Source organism: Equus quagga, chromosome 13 (assembly GCF_021613505.1).
Source record: "Equus quagga isolate Etosha38 chromosome 13, UCLA_HA_Equagga_1.0, whole genome shotgun sequence".
Taxonomy (NCBI): Eukaryota; Metazoa; Chordata; class Mammalia; order Perissodactyla; family Equidae; genus Equus; species Equus quagga.
This window is the reverse complement of record NC_060279.1, coordinates 45,782,221-45,802,759: the sequence shown is the minus strand read 5'-3', so window position 1 is coordinate 45,802,759 and position 20,539 is coordinate 45,782,221. Positions and strand designations below refer to the sequence as shown.

Genomic DNA, 20,539 nt, shown 5'->3' with positions numbered 1-20,539 from the left:
AGGAAAATAAAAGAGTTTCCCCAGTGACATCAAACAAGGCTGTTAGGCCGTTTCTATGAAATTTCTCACTTCTGTTCTTTTGGCTCTCTCTGCCAAAGCTCCAAGAACGCCAGCAACGCTTGCACACCTCGCAGCAGCAGCAGCAATGCTGGGGTAGGAGGGCGTGCAAACAAACACGCATCTATCTTTTGTTTTTATTGTTACTCTAGTTTAAATTCCCAAAGAACTGCCGGAACGTACTGCTCTGGAAAGCCCAGAGAAAAAAGCCCATCAGCCATGCAGGAGTCAGAACCTGTTTACAGCATCACTCACCAAATCACGGGACTCCCTCAGAACAGAAAGGCAGGCTCTCCTCACTTTTCCCAACCAAGAAAAGTTTTGTTCCATTTCTTTCAACACTTCAAAATTTAAATCCATGATTTTTAAGAATTCGAGTAACCAAACTAATGCCTCTGAATCTCTTGTTCAAGACACATGCACTGTCAAGAGCGAAGAGCCTCCACCCTGGACCTGAGAGCTCTGCAGAGGCTCCTGAGCTCTGACGACCAGCTCAGAGTTTCAACAGATAAACGAAACGGGAGTGGGGACTATTTCCCCTCTCCTCAGTTTTAAGAGTTGAGGAACACCGTATCTGCTGGTACTGATTTCAAATGTTAGATGTACAGATTATCTTCTGCATAATTTGTCAGATTTATCTTCTGAAAATCTTTTTCCCTTAAACTTGGTAAAAGCTTCTGAAGAAAGCTGCTAAGTTTAATAGTGTAATACAATTTTTTTCCAGTAACTGACCTATAAAAGCTCATATAAGCATCCTAGAAAATATATCACAATGCTCAGCAGTTAGAGATTCAAACACCTATTTCCAACCAGTTGCCTCAACTCAGTCCTGGGTCCCAGGTTTCTTTGGCTGTGTGTTCTGGTGTGAGGGATGGTTAAGGGAGAAAGACGGAAATAGGGCTAGACCTGTTTGTGGGTTTAATCCCCCAAAAGACTATTAACAATGAAATGACAGATTCCTGAAAGAGGCCATCTGGGTCTGCATCAGAGCAGTCCGAAGCTAGCGTGAGGCTCATGTTTTCAGACATTCTGTACTAGGTTGTTTCCCCACATCCTCCCCCAAAGCCTTTGATACTACAAAGAAATCCTTAATTAAAGCACAAAAAATAGGAATATAGAATTTCTAAGGAGGAGAGTCAGAGACGCGGATGGCAGAGAACAAGATCAGCCTGGGTTTCTAAAAGAGGATATGGCCAGGACCTCTGGATCTCTGCAAAAGCCATATTACCACCGTAAGCACTAAAATTCAATATCATAAACAAAAAGCTCCCAATCTTAAGGCAAAATTCAGCCCCCCAAAACACCCAATTCTACTTTTCTCCCAATCTATTAAGCAACAACCACAATAAACTGGTAGCTATCAACAAAGAAATTAGGATGATCACCTCCATTTCATACATCGGGGGCCCAAGGATGTCTTTCAAAGCATGGAAATCAATCAAAATCGGCATTTCAGGTGGTAGGGCCAAATCAGTGGTGTCACTGATAGATCCAGGTTTCACATCTTCCAGGATGTGTTCTTTGCAACCTAAGAGAGAAAAACTTATTTAGAAATTCTCAGAGATTTGCAGGCTTGAAAATTCATTAGCAGTAAAATTAAACAGCAGTACAGTGGACTTCAACAGTTAGTCGCCTTTGTGCATTTATTAAAGCACAAAATTCATGTCGGGCATCTGCGGAACTCAGGCAGATGAACCCGTCTTTCCGGAGCCCGAGGGTACACTGACAGCATGCACTGCCTTGCTCACTTGACTTTCGCTTGTTCATCATCCATCTCCCCCCACTAAAGTCTAAGCTCCAGGAGGGCGGCAGCCTGGCCGGTCTTCTTGCTAACCATTATATCCTCAAGCCAAGAACAATGCCCAGCATTAGTCAACTAATGGCCTTTAGAGGCCAGACACTGAAGGGTCACATGCAATAGATCACCTTGTACAAGACTCTGTTAGATCAACAGAATTCAAACTTTTCAATTTCCTCTTCAGAGGAGTTCCATCCGGCGTCCCATTTCCTGAGAGGCAGTGTGAACTTGGAAATGATAGAACCCATATAAGCAATGCCTCTTTTGTAAACATATAAACTCAACTCCAAGGATATCATTTTCCAATAAACTAATATAACTGGCAATGCCATGGTAAAAGAATATGAAGCCTGGTTTGAAATCCCTGCAATAATGGACTATTTCCTTTACCTGCCTACAAGCCCTGGTTGCTGATGTCTTGTCCAAGTATTGACTTGTTTTGGTTTGAGCCTAGACACAGACAGGGAGCAGGTGCCAACTCATCTATCAGACCACCTTTTCTATTGGCCTAATTCCAGTTTGTAAAAAAAAATATTACATAAGTCTGTAGTCAGAAATCTAAAATAAGTAGTGGTTTAAAAAAATGTAGGAAATATTTGGCTCCATTCATCCTCATTCCTAGCTTTGCTTTTCTTTTAGTTTTGCCATAATCCTTCTAGTTCCTGTACTATCTCAAAAAGTGTTTCACAATATCTTTATTACCTTTTTTAGATATACCTTTCCTTCTGGAAATGATTACTGTATATATTAATACACAACATATAATAATTATAATGTCACCTAAAACTGTCTATCTCTATATACTTATTTTGGTTTTGCTATGATTCTTCCATTCTGATATCTCACGAAGTTAAAAGAATTTTTTCTCTAACTCCTTTCCTTCCAAAAGTTATTCCTGAATATGTTAAATAATATTAGACCCTAATTTTAAACTCTAAAGATAACTGGAGACATCCTGGGGTGTCCCTAAATGACCCCTGTGTATTACAGCTTTGCTGTGAGCTTCAGGGTGAAGGGTTCTCTTAGTCCACTCTCCTGTGGGCCCTATGGGACTCCTCTTCAAGCCTGAATCACAAGCAATATAGGAGAGAAAACAGACAGCAGCTCAGATTTTCTGCCACTTGCTGGCTGATGACCCTGTGCAAAGCATTAGACCTCTCACTACCTATCTCTGCAGGATTCTTGTGAGAATTAAAGAGGAAATCCTTTGTAGACTGCAAAGTGCAATGCACATACTACATTGTAAGTGTATGTCTTGAGGTACATATATTCTCATAGCCATACCTCTGTAATGTCACTTGATCTTTCAAAGTTCGGCTCAACCTGATTCTAGAAAGTCTTCCCTCATCTTTCCAACTTCTTATAGTACTTATCTGTTTCACAAAATCTAGCAATTATTGGGTTACCCAGTAGCTTGTGGAAATGGGGGATTTTCTCCCTGCTGCTCTGACTGTAGCATAGCTAAGCAATATCAACGACCAAGGGTGAGAAGCACTCAAGAGATCAGTTCAGCTACATGCAGATTTCAGAGCAGAACGGAAATCAGGTGTCACTGCTTAATTCAAATTAACGCACAGAAAGGTCTCTGAAACCTCAGCTCATACACAGAAGAGGCTGTGAGGTGCTTTAGCCTGTTGTACTTTTTGTGACAGGCTTTTCTGAGATCTAAATACTGCTGCCAGCCTGGAATTCTCTATCAGAGGAAGAAGTAAGCTGGATGGGCGAAAGCCAATCCACGATGACATAAGCAATGCTTCAGAACATCCAATCCCTTTCCAAGTGGAGGAGTTCAGTGCTTTGAGCACTGAGGGAGCGGGGGTGGGGAGACTATTTCTAATGCAACTAGACCGTATCATATAAAAGACAATTTACTCTAGGCTTTAGGCACAGCAGCTGTGATACGAAAAATTCAATAAAATTAGAACCATTCTGTGCTTCTAAATGTTCCATCATTAGAACACAAACCTCGAGAACTAAAGCTCAAGTCAAGAAAATGGTGCCAGCTAATCAGGAAAGACAGGGTAGCACTGGATTTTCATCTACTGGACCTTGTGTAATGCAAAGTGAGAGTAAGAAAATACTAGAGTTTCACAGAATGCAGACTTTGATTTCTCATTAAAACAAACAAACAAGTAAAACATCACCTCACAAAGATGCCATTCAAGGAATGAGGCCCACGTTATAGCTGAACCTTCTGAGTGCTATGCACAAGCTTTCAAGTCCTCAGCTCTAGTGCCATGTGCCTCTCATCAGAAGCGATCACCAGCACCAAGAGCGACAGCGGCAGAACCCCTAGCATTCACTGCTGGCCTTGCCCTAGATTGTAACATTCAAGCAAGATAGACTTTTGAAGGCAAGGCAAACAAAAACAATAAAAAAAGCTCAACCTCCCAACATAACACAGAGCCTGTCCACAAACCCATCCTACTGGAATTGTGCAGTTGTCTTCTTCCACGCTATTCTCTTGAGCTAAAACAGTGGTTCTTAACAAATGATTAATAGTTACATGAAAAAATGATTATTTCACCAAGGAGGAAAGAAGTTAAAGTTATAAAAGCAAGATACCATTTTCTGGTTACCAAAATAAAGTAACGAGTAAAGTAGTTTAAGAAATGACAAAGATCAGTGTTAAAGTGAAGAGATCTTCCCAAGCACTGTTGCTTATGGAAACAGAAATTGGCTCAATCTTTCAGGAAAGCCTTTGTCAATACATTGAAAGCCTCTCAAATATTCATAATCTCAGACGGATTGATTCTGTTCTGCAGAAACCTATCCTTAAGGACATAAGCAAAAGTGTGGACAGTTGTTGTGCAGACCACAGTTTAGAAACAAAGCTACTGACTGCAGCACTATCTGTAACAGCGAAAGTTCGACCCAATCTGAATACTCAACATCGGGAACATGGTTGAGTAAACTGCGGTACATGCATCTAATAAAACACTACAGTCACTAAAATTGTTTCTCAAGTGTTTTTAAGTAATATGAGAAACTTTTTTTGAAACAACGTCAAAGTGAGGAAAGAGGAGGGTATAAAATTTCACACGGCATGATTTTTTACTAATGTAACATAACATAAATATATGAGAATGAATGAAATGATATAGTCCAAAATGTTAGAAATTATTCCTTCAGTTGAGATTAAGATTACATGATGAAATAGTTAATAGATAATAGTTTCCAATCCTGGCTCTGGATTCCTAGTTAGCCTTGAAAAAAGTTACTTTACCTTTTTGTATCTGGTTTTCTAATCAGTAAAACCATAATAATTATAAGCACCCTCAGAGAGTTGCTGGGAAAATTTAATAATGCTTAAAGCCTTAATATGTATAAATGAGAGGAAGTGAATTGTATATTTAGAGTAATATTGAATATAGACTTCTAAGACTCACGTCTTACTCCATAGGCCATTTCCTTGGAAGAAAACAAAATGCTCCCCACAACCTAATTCCACCCAGGGCCCACAGACAGGCCTTTGATCACAATCACATGACTGTTTGGAATCATGTAAATTAAATATATATAAGAAAGTGGAAAAACAGATTCCAAGACTCTGCCCTAGGCTATTAATATATAGTACTACTATATTTCATATACTAAAATTCTCTTTACAAATAATTTTGAAGCATATTCTTAAAAGTAAAGTGCTATTGGGGCTGGCCCAGTGGCGCAGTGGTTAAGTGCGCACGCACGTTCCGCTTCCCTGGCCCAGGGTTCGCAGGCTTGGATCCCGGATGCGGACATGGCACCGCTTGGCAAGCTATGCTATGGTAGGTATCCCACATATAAAGTAGAGGAAGATGGGCACGAATGTTAGCTCAGGGCCAGTCTTCCTCAGAAAAAAGAGGCGGATTGTCAGCAGTTAGCTCAGGGCTAATCTTCCTCAAAAAAAAAAAAAAAACCCAAAAACAAAACAAAAAGTAAAGTGCTGTTAAACAGAGGCTGAAAAGAGGGGACGTGGAAAAATAAAACGAGTGGAATAAGCTAGCTCAACCCCACTCCACTTCAACTTTTCTTCACTTAAATAAAATTGTTCTGAAAGTGAGAGGGAGTTAAGTTTTTTAGTTGATTTACTCTGCTCAGAGATATTTCCAAGCTCTTCTTTCACCACTATTATTAGCCTGTTCTGACCCGAATTCAGGTCGTAGCCAGGATGTGCAGGGAGGGCATCACCGAGGAGTTTAACAGCATGAAGGCAGCAGACAAGCGACCAGCACCAGGACGGCACCTGCCATGCACTCACACTCTACAGTGGCCACCCTGCAGCATGACAAACGTGGCCTGTGGCGATGGCTGCGGGCAAAGCAAGAGGGCACTGTGGGTGCACTCCCCCAGTGAGCTAAGCCAGACTCCAGAGTTGATGCCACCACAGCTATTATGAAAGGATGGTCTACGGCCACAAACTCCTCACCAGGAATGATTAGGCTTTTCCAAAGCAGCTGTCACCAGCACATGATCAAGTGTTCTTTTCCACCCACTTTTCCCCTGCCAGAGGAACATGATTTAAATAAAAACATGCCCCAAAGCTAAAGAATCACTGTGGGAAGGAGGGGGAAAGGAAGATATTAAGACGAGAGGTAAGGAGGAAGAAGAGGGTTAATACCTTAGGAAACTTCAGGAGCTTTCTGTTAAAACAAAAAACAAAGTTTCTTGCCTTCTGAATAAATCTTGCAGCAAATGGCGTCTCTTGGTGGGTGATCCAACCAATGAAAAGCAGCAGAGGCCAGGAACACAAAAAGGCTGCAATTCCCCGGAACGGGGCGGAAATGAAATTTACCTAACCTAGGCAGCCCTCGGTTATCGATAACCATCTTTACTCAAGACAGAAAATTTCAGTTATCACTTCTTATTCTCTATATTCTGCTTAACTTGAAGCATACGCTCCATTCTCAAGCCCAGTCTCACGAGTCCCAAAGCCACATTTTGTGGTACAGCGACAAGAGGAACTCCTCCTTAGAGATTATGAAAGGAGTGTTCATTTTCACACAGTGGTGTTTTAATGCCTGCGGAGTAGCGATGAAGGATGGGGTGTACAAGTTGTGGCCAGCAATCAAACAGGGCCAGAAACGGGCTTAATTCCCCACAGATACTGCCTCTTCCTGTCATACTTGTAGGACATTCTTGGGAAATAGTTTCCCGAGAATGTCTAGATCTCATTCTAAGGCTTAACATAATTCAGGGAGCGTCAGGAACTCCAGAAGCATAGGATGGAACCATGATATATACAATTTTAAAAACTGGGCCAAAGTCAAAGATCTGCTCAAGCCTCTGGCCTATACTAAAAGAAACTGACACCCAGGAGGCTAAACCAACTTCCTGAAGTCCGCAGCACATCACAGACGGTATCAGCACTCCTGACTCCCGTCAAGGACACCTTTTGTCGCAACCTAAACTCCAGACTAGGAAAGCTTCCTGTCGCTCAGGAGCTCCTTGACAAGACAAGGCAGCACGGTGCTAAATCCAGAGATTAGATTATTCTCTTCCTGTCTAAAAAGAATCAACATAATCGTTACTACATACACAGATTCCCTTCTATGACTGTTGTCAGAAAAAACTGTGAAAGACTTGGAAATGAGCAAAAAATAGATTACCAGGCGTTCTGTCCAGTAAATCCTTCCAGGTTGTCTGTGTTAGTTACCGCCTTTCAGCTATTTTTCAATTCTGTGAGTTGTAGAAAATGATAGTACAGTAGTCCCTCCTTATTCACAGTTTCACTTTCTGTGGCTTCAGTTACCTGCCATCAACTGTGATCCGAAAATGCGAAATGGAAAATTCCAGAAGTAAACAATTCATAAGTTTAAACCTGTGTGCCGTTCTGAGTAGTGTGATGAAATCCTGCACCATCCTGTTTGTGAATCACCCCTTTGCTGGATCCCCAACGATCAACAACGGCTCAATGATCCTCCTTCTGATGTGTCGTCAGAAGGTCAATAGCGGCCTAACGCTACGTCACAGTGACTATGTCATTCACCTCACTTCATCTGATCACAAAGGCACTGTATCATCTCACATCCTAAGAAGGGTGAGTAAGGACGATACACTATCTGAGAGAGGCCACATTCTCAACCCTGGGAGGGCTGAGAGCGTTCAGGGAAAGTGCAGAGTGGGAGCCAGGCCCTGAAGAGAGCCCTGAGGGATACGGGCACTGACGGACCGGCAGAGGAAGAGGAGCCAGCAAAGGGTGCCTTCTGTTACAGGAGATTGCTTAAATTCTTCTATTTTATTATCATTGCTAATCTCTTATTGTGCTTAATTTTTAATGATGCTTTATCATAGGTATGTACGTATCAGAAAAAAACATAGTACATACTATCCACAGTTTTCCGCATCCACTGGCGGTCTTGGAACGTATCCCCTACTGTAATACAAATGATTCTTGTCCATAGAAATGAAAACAAGTTGTGTCCAGTAGTGGTACAACTGATCCTCTCCCTTTCCCAAGAAGCTGGTTTTGCAAATTTATTTCAGCAATCCTGACTGCCTGTATCTACTTTCTGGACTCTCCCTTGAACCAGTTGTAACACTGTACTGGTTCTCTCAGTAAGTAATTAGTTAATTAAAATCTTTGACACACACTCATTTTATTTTTGTATGACAGTGATGATTTTGCCATTAAAAAATTATCATCCTTTAATACTGTATAAAATCACTTGTTTCAAAGAGTGAAAGACTTTCCCAGTAGCCGACTCTTAACCACTAAGAGTAGCTGGTATGTTTAGATTAAAAAATCTTAGGACTCCAGACAGATATATCAAATTGCTTTAGATACAAAAACATCAACCTTCCCATTTTCACTATCCCTGGCTTTTGGGTAGAGCCCCAGAAACATCCAGCAGAGGTACAATTGATCCCCTTACCTCTAAGAGATCTTGGAGTCAGACAGCTTGGATTTGTGGTCCAGTTCTTTCCACTTACAAACTTTGTGACTTTGGGAAGTTTCCGTAACTTTTTTTTTAACTGCTTTTATTATGGTAAAATATATATAACATAAGATTGATCATTTTAACCATTTGCAAATGTACAATTCAGTGGGATTAAATACACTCACAATGTTGTAACCATCACCACTATCAATACTCAAAACTTCTTCAAAATCTCAGTATAAACTCAGGACCCCTTAAAAACTAACTCCCCATTCCCCACCCCACCCCCAGTAACCTCTATTCTCCTTTCTGTCCCTATGACTTTGCCTACTCTAGGTGCTTCATATTAAGTGGAATTATACAATATTTGTCCTTCTGTGTCTGACTTATTTCACTTAGAATAATGCTTTCTAGGGCCAGCCAAGCTGTGGCATATATACCAAAATTTAATTTCTTTTTATGGCTCAATTATATTCCATTGTATGTATATACCACATTTTGTCTATCCATTCATCTGTTGATCAACACTTGGGTTGTTTCAATCTTTTGGCTACTGTGAATAATGCTGCTGTGAACGCTGGTATCTGTTTGAGTCCCTGCTTTCAACTCTTTCGGATATATACCTAGGGGTGGAATTGCTGGGTTCTATGTAGTTCCATGTTTAATGTTTAACTTTGTGAAGAACTGACAAACTGTTCTCCATAGTGGCTGCACCATTTTACACTCCCATCAGCAATGCACGAGGGTTCCAATTTCTCTACATCCTCACCAATGCTTTTTATTTTCCATTTCTTTGATCACACCATTGTACTAGGTGTGAAGTAATATCTCATTGTGGTTTCACTTACATTTAGCTAATGAGTAGTGATGTTAGGCATCTTTCTGAGTGCTTATTGGCCATTTGTCTATCTTCTTTGGAGAAATGTCTATTCAAGCCCTTTGTTCATTCTTGAATTGGATTAGTTTTTGCTGGGTGAGCTGTAGGTGTTCTTTTTACATTCTGGATATCAATCCCTTATCAGACATAGGATTTGCAAATATTTTCTCCCATTCTGTAGGGTTTTTGTTTTTTTCTAACTTTCCTGATAGTGTCTTTTGATGCACAGAAGTTTTTAATTTTGCTAAGTTCAATTTATCTATTTTTTCTTTTGTTGCCCGTGCTTCTGGTGTCATATCCATAAAAATCATTGCCAAATCGAATGTCATGAAGATTTCATCCAATGTTTTATTCTGAGTTTTATAATTTTACCTCTTAAAATTGATCAATTTTTAGTTAATTTTTGTATAAAGTATAAGGTAAGGGTCCAACTTCATTCTTTTGCATGTGGATATCCAGTTTTCCCAGCACCATTTATTAAAAAGATATTCCTTTCCCCACCGAATGATCTTGGCATCTCTGCTAAAAACCAACTAACCATATAAGTGAGCCTTTATTTCTGTGCTTTCTGTTCTATTCCATGGGTCTCTATGTCTGTCCTTATGCCAGTACCATACTGTTTTAATTACTGTTGCTTTGTAGAAAGTTCAAAGTTGGGAAGTGTGAGTCCTCCATTTTGTTCTTCTTTATGAAGACTGTTTTGGTTATTTGGGGCCCACTGCAATTCCACATGAATTTGAAGATTGGCTTTTCCATTTCTCTGAAAAAAGCTATTGAAGTTTAAGAAGAGATTGCATTGAATCTATAGATTGCACTGAATTTGTAATCTTTAACAATGTTAAGTCTCCCTATCCATGAACATGGGATATCTTTCTATTTACTTAGGTCTTTTTAAACTTTCCAGCAATGTTTTGTAGTTTTCAGCATACAAGTCTTTCACCTCCTTGGTGAGATTTATTCTTAAAGATTTAACCCTTTTAGATGCCATTGTAAACAAAACTGCTTTCTTAAATTCCTTTTTGGATTGTTCATTTCCCTAATGTCTTTAAACTTCCACTTCCTCACCTGAAATGAGAGAAATAATACCTACACTTCAAATAGCTGTTATAGCAGTAATGGATATAGGATATATAGGAATAATGAAAGCATAGTGTAGTCACTGACTTTAGACTTGGAGCCGGTCTGCCTAGGTTAGAATCTTAACTCTGACATTTACTAGCTGTGAACACTGGGAACATTACTTAATCTTCTGTGCCTCAGTTTTCTCATCTGTAAAATGGGCCTAAAAACATACCTATCTTATGGGGTCATTAAAGGATTAAATGAGTAAACACATGTAAAACGCTTAGAATAGAGTTTAGCATATAGCAGGAACTTTATAAATGACAATTACCCTTCCTGCCTGAATTATCACAATAGCCTACAAATTTGGTTTCTCTACCTAGTCTTCCTACTATTTTATTCACTGCTTGAAAATGAATCTGTCTAAATCACTGCTCTAATTACATCACTTCCAGACTTAAACATCTTTACTAGGTTTTCATCACAAATTAAGCAAATTCCTAACTTCTAAGAGTTGCATTCAAAATCTAACACAATATAGTGCCAAATTACCTTTTGAATCATAGCTGCCACTATTCTGAAATGACTTTTAGGCTGAAGGAGTAACCACCACCCAGACCATAACTCAACTAACATTTATGGAACACAATCTCAGGTAAGAAACTGGGCCCTAGATTCCTTATCTGTAAAATGAAAGTCAGACTAGACAAACTCTAATCTCGCCATATCAATTTATCATTATGCCTTATATGATATACGTATTCAATTATGGTCTGCTGAAATAACTGAATTTGAACTATTTCATTCTTAAATCTTAATAACATCTGTGGACAAATAAAAAATCACCAGGAGAGTTATTCATTACTTTGATTTGCCAAAAAATTACTAAGTTTTTAAGGCTGATTTTGTCAAATAAACTTTTTTTTGGTGAGGAAGATTCACTCTGAGCTAACATTTGTGCCAATCTTCCTCTATTTTTTCTGTGGGTACATACAAAGCATGGCTTGATGAGAGGTGTACATCGGCATCTGGGATCTGAATGTACACACCTGGGCTGCTGAAGCGGAGTGTGCCAGACTTAACCACTACACCATGGGGCTGGCCCCAAACATAAACATTTTTAATCAGTGAAAATTAATTATGTAAGAAATTATCACTGAACGATTAAAAATTTTTCTTGAAAGTTGAATCCAACCACTCTGGGACCCTGAATTTTGAATGAAGAGCAAAACGAAATGTGCAGATTGGTTTGCTGAACAGCATTTGTGTCCACGGTGTAGGAGGTGTGTAACTAGGTGTATTAATAGCTAGTTGGCAGAGTGGTCATGCATGAACCAATGAAGGGGAAAACTGTTTACACCTCAACTCTTTAGCATACATGAATATGTATACACGGATCCAGACCCCATTTAGCCATGAAGAGAAAGACCTGTATGGCTATAGTTATAAAAACAAAAGTTTTTAAAAAATCTACTTTAAAAAAGGAGATTATAAGTGGCTTTGTTATTTCCTACAAGATAGCAGAAGTATGTGCCTCGAAGCTAAACTGACCATGGATATGACGCATCTGAGAGCCTTCTCCTGGGAAGGCAGGAGAGGGAAAACAAAGTCACCGTACACACAAATCAGAGAAGCCTGGTATTTCCAACTGTGTAATTTGTGCTGTCAGTTTCTGGTCAATCTTCTCCAGAAAACCCTGTTCCCATCCAGAGGAATTGTGCTAAATGCAACTGAGATTCAAGTGACCAACCAGGGCTGCCAAAGCATTTGTGTCTGCATATTTTCCATCTGCTTTTTTAAAGGAACTAGCTGTAATGGAGAAATCTGTGCACTGAATGCCCTGAAAAACCTTCATGCTAGCAATAAAATCTTTTATGTCTCTTCTGTCAATATTTTCTTCATTATTTTGAGGATAATACAACCTTAACACTACCAAATACATTTTCTTTCAAGTTTATCCACTAAACATTTCTACAAAATAACTATTGAGATGCAGATGGAAATTATGATTGTGAACCATTTCTCAATTTTAGTCGTAGTTATTTATTCATGAGAATAAAGCACATCAAACAGAGTATCTGGAAAACATTTTTTTCCATCTATTTATCCATTCAAATTAATTTTGAGATGTAAGCAATTGACCATTTTGTCTCAATTTACTAAAAGCAATTTTAAAAAGCTACAATATCTATAATAAGTAAAACAAAGCTTTCAATGATCAATTCAGTGCCTCCACAGCACTTTAAAAACTAGCAATTATCCCACATCTACAGATTTTGGTTTATATATCTACTTCCATCAATGGAATACACATTTGTTAGGAGTTCTCTTTCATCTGCTTCCCAGGATCCAATCTAAAGCCTGGCATACAGTAAGATTCAGCAAATGTTGGCTGACTCACTGACTGGATGAGTCAATATCACACAAGGGTCCAAGACATGGGATCCTTACTTTGTACCAGACAAGGGGGCTTGCACCCTTGTCTCCCTGTGGGGTTTTTGCATTAATAAATCTCATTTCTTGTATTAGAGATTCAGAAAGTAGTCTTGGAGAATTATTTGGATTAGCAGTTAAAATGCAGAGGCCATGTGTAATGTTAAAAATAACATTAGTATTGCTTTAATGTCTTGTAACTTAAAAGGCTGTTTTTTTTTTTTTTAAAGATTGGCACCTGAGCTAACAACCGTCACCAATCTTTTTTTTTTTTTCTGCTTTATCTCCCCAAATCCCCCAGTACATAGTTGTATGTCTTAGTTGCAGGTCCTTCTAGTTGTGGGATGTGGGACGCCACCTCAGCGTGGCCTGATGAGCAGTGTCATGTCCGCGCCCAGGATCTGAACCCTGGGCCGCCACAGCGGAGCGTGCGAACTTAACCACTCGGCCACGGAGCCGGCCCAAAAGGCTGGTTTTGATAATATATGACAATGACACCCAAAGGCCACTGCATCTTCCTATATGATACATTAAATGGAACAATAACTTTTTAATTTTTGACCATATTTGATTTTCTTGTCCCAAAATAGAATTTAAAATAACACACATTTGGCTCTTATCGTACATAAGGAGTTTTCCTTCATCACAGCTTCCTTCCAGTCTACGTAGGCAAACAAATCTCTCTTAAACCAGGTCAATATTCATGAGGGAACAATCAGTAAATTAGTGTAAATGTCATAAAAGAAAACTTAGTAAATCTTCATGATATTGGCAGTATACAATAACATGTTACTTTCATCTCAACATTAAAACGGCACTTGATTTTAGATGTTTGGACACACATGCTGCCTAGTATCCCTACAAACGCAAGGGATTTAGCATAGAAAGTCTTAATCTCTAGATTTATTTTATAATCTTGGTTTGCAAAACCCAATTAGCTATTAGAGTACCCTACAAACCCTCAAAGCTTTAGAACAAGCAAGCCAGGTGCCTTGGGACTAAAACTTTCTCTCTAAAGTCCATATTCCTCAAACCTTAGTTCCTTTGACTATCAGAAAATTTTATTTGTCCTGAGCCACAAATACAATCAAAGGAAAGATTATCATGAACACATGAACCAAGATTTTAAATAGCGAAAACGAAAAACTGAATTCAAACTTCTATGCCCTATCTGTGCAAGCTGGGTCTTTAATAAGAAATAAGCTCCAGTTTGATGGATGGATATTCAACAGCACACATTTCAATGTTGGCTTCAAAAAATCTTTCTGACAATAAAGTGTCTTAGATTGTGATGATGTTGAACTGCTACAGCCTTTTAAATTAATAAATTCTATAATAAGCAGACGTTTTCAAAGTTATGCTGCTTAAAGATTAGAAAAACGCAGGCCAATTTAAATCCAGTCCCCATAATATTAAAACTGTGACTTGTCACACTGTTTAAAGACCTCTTACCATCAGTTGCAGACACTTCTTCAGAAACTAAAAATCTGACTTCTGAGTGTTACAACAATCTAAAACAAACAGCTAAAGCATCTGCTCTGTGGTTCTTGGGTTCAGAGGCGGACACGCACATTACAGTGTCCTTTTTGTTCTAACTTTACCCAGAAAGGAAGATATCGGATTTAGGTTAAAATGTTTGAGGACTTCTATATGTAACTGGAACGAGGTAATAGCAAACTATTCAATTATCCTGCCTTCACTAAAAACAGTTAAAGTTTTTACGTCCAAAACCAAAACCACCAAGAACATCAACAAAATCCACATTAAAAGCTGACGAACGAAGGCTGTTTCACTTGTTGCTAAAGAAGCGTTCATCCGCTTGTGGGTCTCATTAAGCTCTTCTCCCCTGAAGGCCCACCGAACACAGTAATACAGCTCTTCTTAACTGTTTCTGCAGCACAGAAATTTCCACTCGCTATTAACAACCCAATGCACAGGTTTTCTTTAGAACTCTAAACAAACTATTTCAACTCTTGGAATTACGGGTTGTATTAACAGAAACGAAATGTATGAAAACCTTCTTTAAAGTAAGCAAAACATAAAATAAAAATCTGCGAGAGCCAGTCTTTCAGACGGTCCCCAGGGATGCCCACCTCCTGGTGTCCCTACCCCTGTGTAGCACCATCTCTCACTGTACCAGGGTTGGTCTGCGTGACCAGCCGAACGTGGCAGAAGTGACGATTCTAAAAACTTGCAGCTTCTGTCTTGGGTGCTCTGTTTCTCCCTTTCACATACCACTTTCTCTGGAAAAAGCCAGCAGCCGTGTGGTAAGCCCAGGCAGTGGCCATGTGGTGAGAAACTGAAGACTGGCCAACAGGGTGCAAGGCACTGAGACGTGCCAACAAGCACGAGGGGGCCTGGAAGCAGACCCTCCCTTTGTTGAGCCTTCAGCCGGCCGACGGCTGGACTGTCACCTCGTTGAGACGTCTTGAGTCAGAACTACCCAGCTAAGCTGCTCCTGGATTCCGGAGCCAGAGATACTGTGAGATGATAAATGGTTTCACCTACTAAGTTTTGGGGTAGTTTGTTACACAGCCCTAGACAACTAACGTAAAATCCAAAAGATAAAGAGACAGATCCCACAAGTAGAAAACTGCACCAAGAAGTCAAAGACGACAGAATTTAGCAAAAGGTTACACAAAGCTTAGAGGTTACTTCCTAAAAGCATTATACATAGTATTTTCCATTAATATAAGAAATGCATTCATGACAGTAGACAGAGAAGGGATATGATTCAGATTTGGAGAAGATGAGTTAAAAAAAAGCTGAAAGGATAAAAAGCACTTAATTCTCTTGCAGGAGCAGCTTCCTGTTTTGGTTACAAAGGAGCCACACTTAAAATAACCATCAGAGAGCGTGCTTAGGGCTTCAGTCAATGGAAGGAAGCCACAACAAAGAGCCCTGAAAGCAGCCCGACAGAAGAGGATTCCTCCCAATGAAGTGGATGCGAGAAAAACTAAGAGAACAGCTAACCTAGAAAGTGAGTGGGACGTAAAGTGAGGAGCAGACACAAAAACCCAATAGCACACGGCTCCCTCCTACAGCATTTGACACCTTGTCACTAAGTAGATTTGCTGAAGCAGCAGGGTACTCTTCCTCCACCCAGCGCACTCCTGTCGACAGTCAAGAGCGTGGTGAACCGGGAGAATTAAAATTAATGAATGAGGAGAGGCAGTGCTGTAAACTTCACATACTTTATTTTGATGCATTTTTAACTGTGAAGTTGTCTGGAAAGGCCATACCAAAAAAAATTAAGGCTATTACATCTGCCTTCTTCCACTATATTAGGTTGACTTCACCCCTACAGAAGGCAAACCAATCAGAGAAACAATACATGTCAAAATGCAACTCAAACTGAGATCCAGCCTGAACTACAGGAGCTGTCATCGAGTTAGACTTGTGGTCCAGCCAGCCCAACGTTCTGTGGTCAGCAGGGGCCCCAGGGAATCTACGAGAGGGTAGGCATGTTTTCATGGACACCAAACCCTGTTGCTTATGACTCACACCACCCAACTACTTAGCCCTTTTTCTGTTTTCCAATGGACTGGGAAACAGCCGAGTTTATAAAGATGCGTCTGCTAACAGAATCAGACAGGTAAAGCACAGTGTTTATTGGGGAAATGCTGCTAAGGGATTTACGAATCAAATCAAAGTCAAACTAGACAGCTATGAGAATCTCACTCAACTACAATTTTATAATAGCCAATTAGGTGATGAGTGGTTGCCCAAAAGTACAAAACAAAGGCTACAAAGGCTGACAATTTCTTCATAGGCTTTTTCCCTATCTCCTTTGTCTATTACCACTATTTCTATTCAACGTTTTCCTGGAGGTCGCAGCAAGCACATTAGGGAAAAAAATGAAATAAAAGGTATAATGATAGGAAAGGAAGCAGTCAAAACTGACATTATTTGCATTTGTGATGACTGATGGTATCTGCAGAAACTCCACAAGGCTCTACAGTTAGAACTAGTAAGTCAATTTCGCAAGTTTGCTGGATACAGGTCAAAAGAGTATTCCCATAAACTACAACAAAAATTAGAATATGAAAAATTAAAAATACCATCTACAATAATACACACACATACAAAGATAAAATAATCAGAAATTTATCTAAAAATATATATATAAAAGCTCACCACTGAAAACTACTGAAACACTTAAAAACATTTAAGACAAAAAAACGAAGCCAGTCATGAATTGGAAGACCTGATGAGAGCCAACCGTCAATTCTCCCCGAACTGATTAACAGATTCAACCCAAACTCATCCACAAATTCAATGCAATCACAATCAAAATACCAGAAGGTTTTATTTACTTACTTACTTATTGGTAGAAACTGACAAGCTGACTCTGAAATTTATACGGGTATCTGAAGGACCTACAATAGCTAAGGCGATCTTGAAGAACAAAACTGGAAGACGTACGCTGCCAGATACTAAGACTACCTGAGATACAGCCATTCTTCAAATTCCGTGATGCTGCCAGTAGAAATTTCACCCCAAGCCCAAAGTACCCACTCATTTACCATAAGTTGGCTAGTTTAACTCATTTTTTCTATAAGTGTTTTTCTGAGATCTCCATAACATAACCACTTACCAGTATTGCTTTAAGTGATATTTGAAAAGCTTATTTATAATGACATCTAACACAGCTCATGAATAACTGTTAAATCTGTGTTAATTTTGTCTCTCTTTTTTTCTAACCAATTTTTCAAGTGACTTCTGCGAGAATAGTAGGAAAGTAATATCTTGAGATTCGTTAAGTTTAATGTGGCTTCTCTAATAAATACTGTATTTTTGAAAAATAATAGGCTAAGAGACATCATAAAAATTGATTACAATACAAATCCTTCTTTGCTGAAAATAACGTTTGAGAAAAAAATCTTCCTATATATTAAATGGACATATACGGTACTTGAACAAATGGCCATTTCCCTAACTCCTTAGAGAGAAACATCCAAGTATGCATGCAAACTGGAATATATGAACATTTGTGTCCTTGGCCAAAGGCAGGCAAAAAACAGAATAAAACTTTAGCCACACATTTATATCTCTCAACCCAACTAATATCCCAGCAAGAAAAAGGGCAAATCAGAATACACCAACAACATACAGAAAACACAGGCAGCACTGCTTTCATGAAATAATTCCCACACTTTTACAGGTAAGTGACCGAAACCATAAACATTCTTCCTCTAACATGGATCACTATAAATCTCACCTGCCTTTTAAACTCTGGTATTATTTGTTCTGTTGAGTTGCCAGTTAAGACCCCACAAATACAAAGAGAAGTGTTCACAGACCAGCGTTTCTGGGCCTACTCCAGAAAGTTTGTTCGACACGCTGGAAGTTTCTGCCTGTTTTGAAGCTTGTGGCCTGAAATGACTTTTCTTCCTGGCAGCAAGTTTAAGTCCAGTAATATTTTTAACATTAAAAATAACTCCCTCACCGCATTACTTAAAATTCCTAAAAAGAAAAAAAAATCCTAAAACGACTGTTTTATTTTATACTCTAATTTTAAGTAATTCATTTGTTAATGAGAAACTTTCATTACTAAGTTAGCTCCATTTGAACTGTGCGGCATGAAAACCTATTATAGACTTTTTGGTACAGTTTTCTTTTGGCTTGGCTGAGGTCATACACACCAATTCAGCATTTATCGTACTAAAATCTCGAGAAGAGTCATTTATAGTGACTCAAGGCTATCTTATAATATTAGAACCGGCCTGGAGGCCATGAGCTTCTAATCAGAACTACAACCAAAATCATCAAGACACAAGTATTTACCCTAATTATTTATTCATCTGTATCTCCTAGGTAGTATCTTAACTACCCAAATCTCCTTAACTATGTTATCATTTACGATTTGTTCTATGAATTATGGTTTAAAAAAAACAACCAAATAAATGTTATCATGAAGAACCGCATGTTCTCACAGTTCACAAGCTGTTTGAACAAGTTCTTGAATATTTCTGGGTTACCTTTAAATAGCTAACAGGATCACAGACATTATTAGAAAAATGCTAACGGATGAATGTATAAACATTAAGCACTGCACAATTCTGAAAGTCTCCTGTCACATCAAATCCCTCAAGGGACTATTATAAATTCCAAAACACACCATCTAATCCTAAACACAATTTTCAAAATGTGTTAACTAGATAAACATCTCACTCTCTGCCTTTTTTTTTTGACGAAGATCAGCCTTGAGCTAACATCTGCCAATCCTCCTCTTTTTGCTGAGGAAGACTGGCCCTGAGCTCACATCCATGCCCATCTTCCTCTACTTTATATGTGGGACGCCTACCACAGCATGGCGTGCCAAGTGGTGCCGTGTCCACACCCGGGATCCAAACCAGAGAACCCGGGGCTGCCAAAGCGGAACGTGCGCACCTAACTGCTGCACCACCAGGCCGGCTCTGCCCTTCTAATATATCACAAACAAGAACAAAAAGACACAGGCTCAGTTGCTTGAGGGCACAGTACAAGGAGGGTTCTAAGAAAAGAAACGGGGAAATTCAAGAGGAGCTAGCCCTTACATTTAGAAAGGGAAAAAAGGCAAAGACAGCTCAGTTCTCCATACACCAATGATTCCATTCCTTTTTTTTCTTAGTTTTTTTAATTGAGGTAACATTCGTTTATAATATTAATTTCAGGTGTGCATCATTACATGTGGATTTCTGTGTAGGTACACGTGTGCACAACCCAAAGACTAACTGCCATCCATCACCATACACACGCGCCCTTTTACCCCCTTTGCCCTCTCCACTCTCACCTTACCCTCTGGAAACCACCAATCTATTACCTATGTGTTTGTTTGTTGTTATTATTTTATTGAGGTCATATTGGCATATAACATTGTGTAAATGTCCAGTGTACATTACTACATTTCAGCATCTGTACAGACTGCATCATCTACACCACCAATAGTCTAGTTTCTATCCGTCACCAGACATATGTGCCCCTTTAGAGTGATTCCATTCTTGATTGGCTATCACTCACCTAGACACTTTTTAAACATTCAGATTCCTGAGAATGGTGGTCTGAACATGTGTTTAAATTTCCTCTCCAAATCCTATTAAAATGACAAGCAAGAAATAAAGAAAATAGGGGCCAGCCAGGTGGCACAGCAGTTAAGTTTGTCCATTCAGCTTCGGCAGCCCTGGGTTTGCTGGTTCGGATCCTGGTTGTGGACCTAGGCACTGCTTATCAAGCCATGCAGTGGCAGGCGTCCCACATATAAAGTAGAGGAAGATGGGCATGGATGTTAGCTCAGGGCCAGTCTTCCTCAGCAAAAAGAGGAAGACTGGCAGCAGATGCTAGCTCAGCGCTAATCTTCCTCAAAAAAAATAAAGAAATACAAAAAGCATAAACCTACAAAAACAAAAGAATAACCTAGAAGAAAACAGCTGATAAGAGATGCTCATGACATTGTGGAAGATAAAGTGGATG

General features: G+C 39.4%; 1 protein-coding gene across 2 annotated transcripts in view; it reads right to left on the bottom strand.

Moving 5' to 3' along the window:
• The window catches only part of LONP2 (lon peptidase 2, peroxisomal), a 104,570-nt gene that overhangs the window by 11,830 nt on the left and 72,201 nt on the right, over nucleotides 1–20,539 (bottom strand). For both annotated transcript variants that reach the window (XM_046682360.1, XM_046682359.1), the window contains exon 12: nucleotides 1,443–1,585. In XM_046682360.1, coding sequence (XP_046538316.1) covers nucleotides 1,443–1,585 — 143 coding nt within the window. The remainder of the gene's footprint in view (nucleotides 1–1,442; nucleotides 1,586–20,539) is intronic.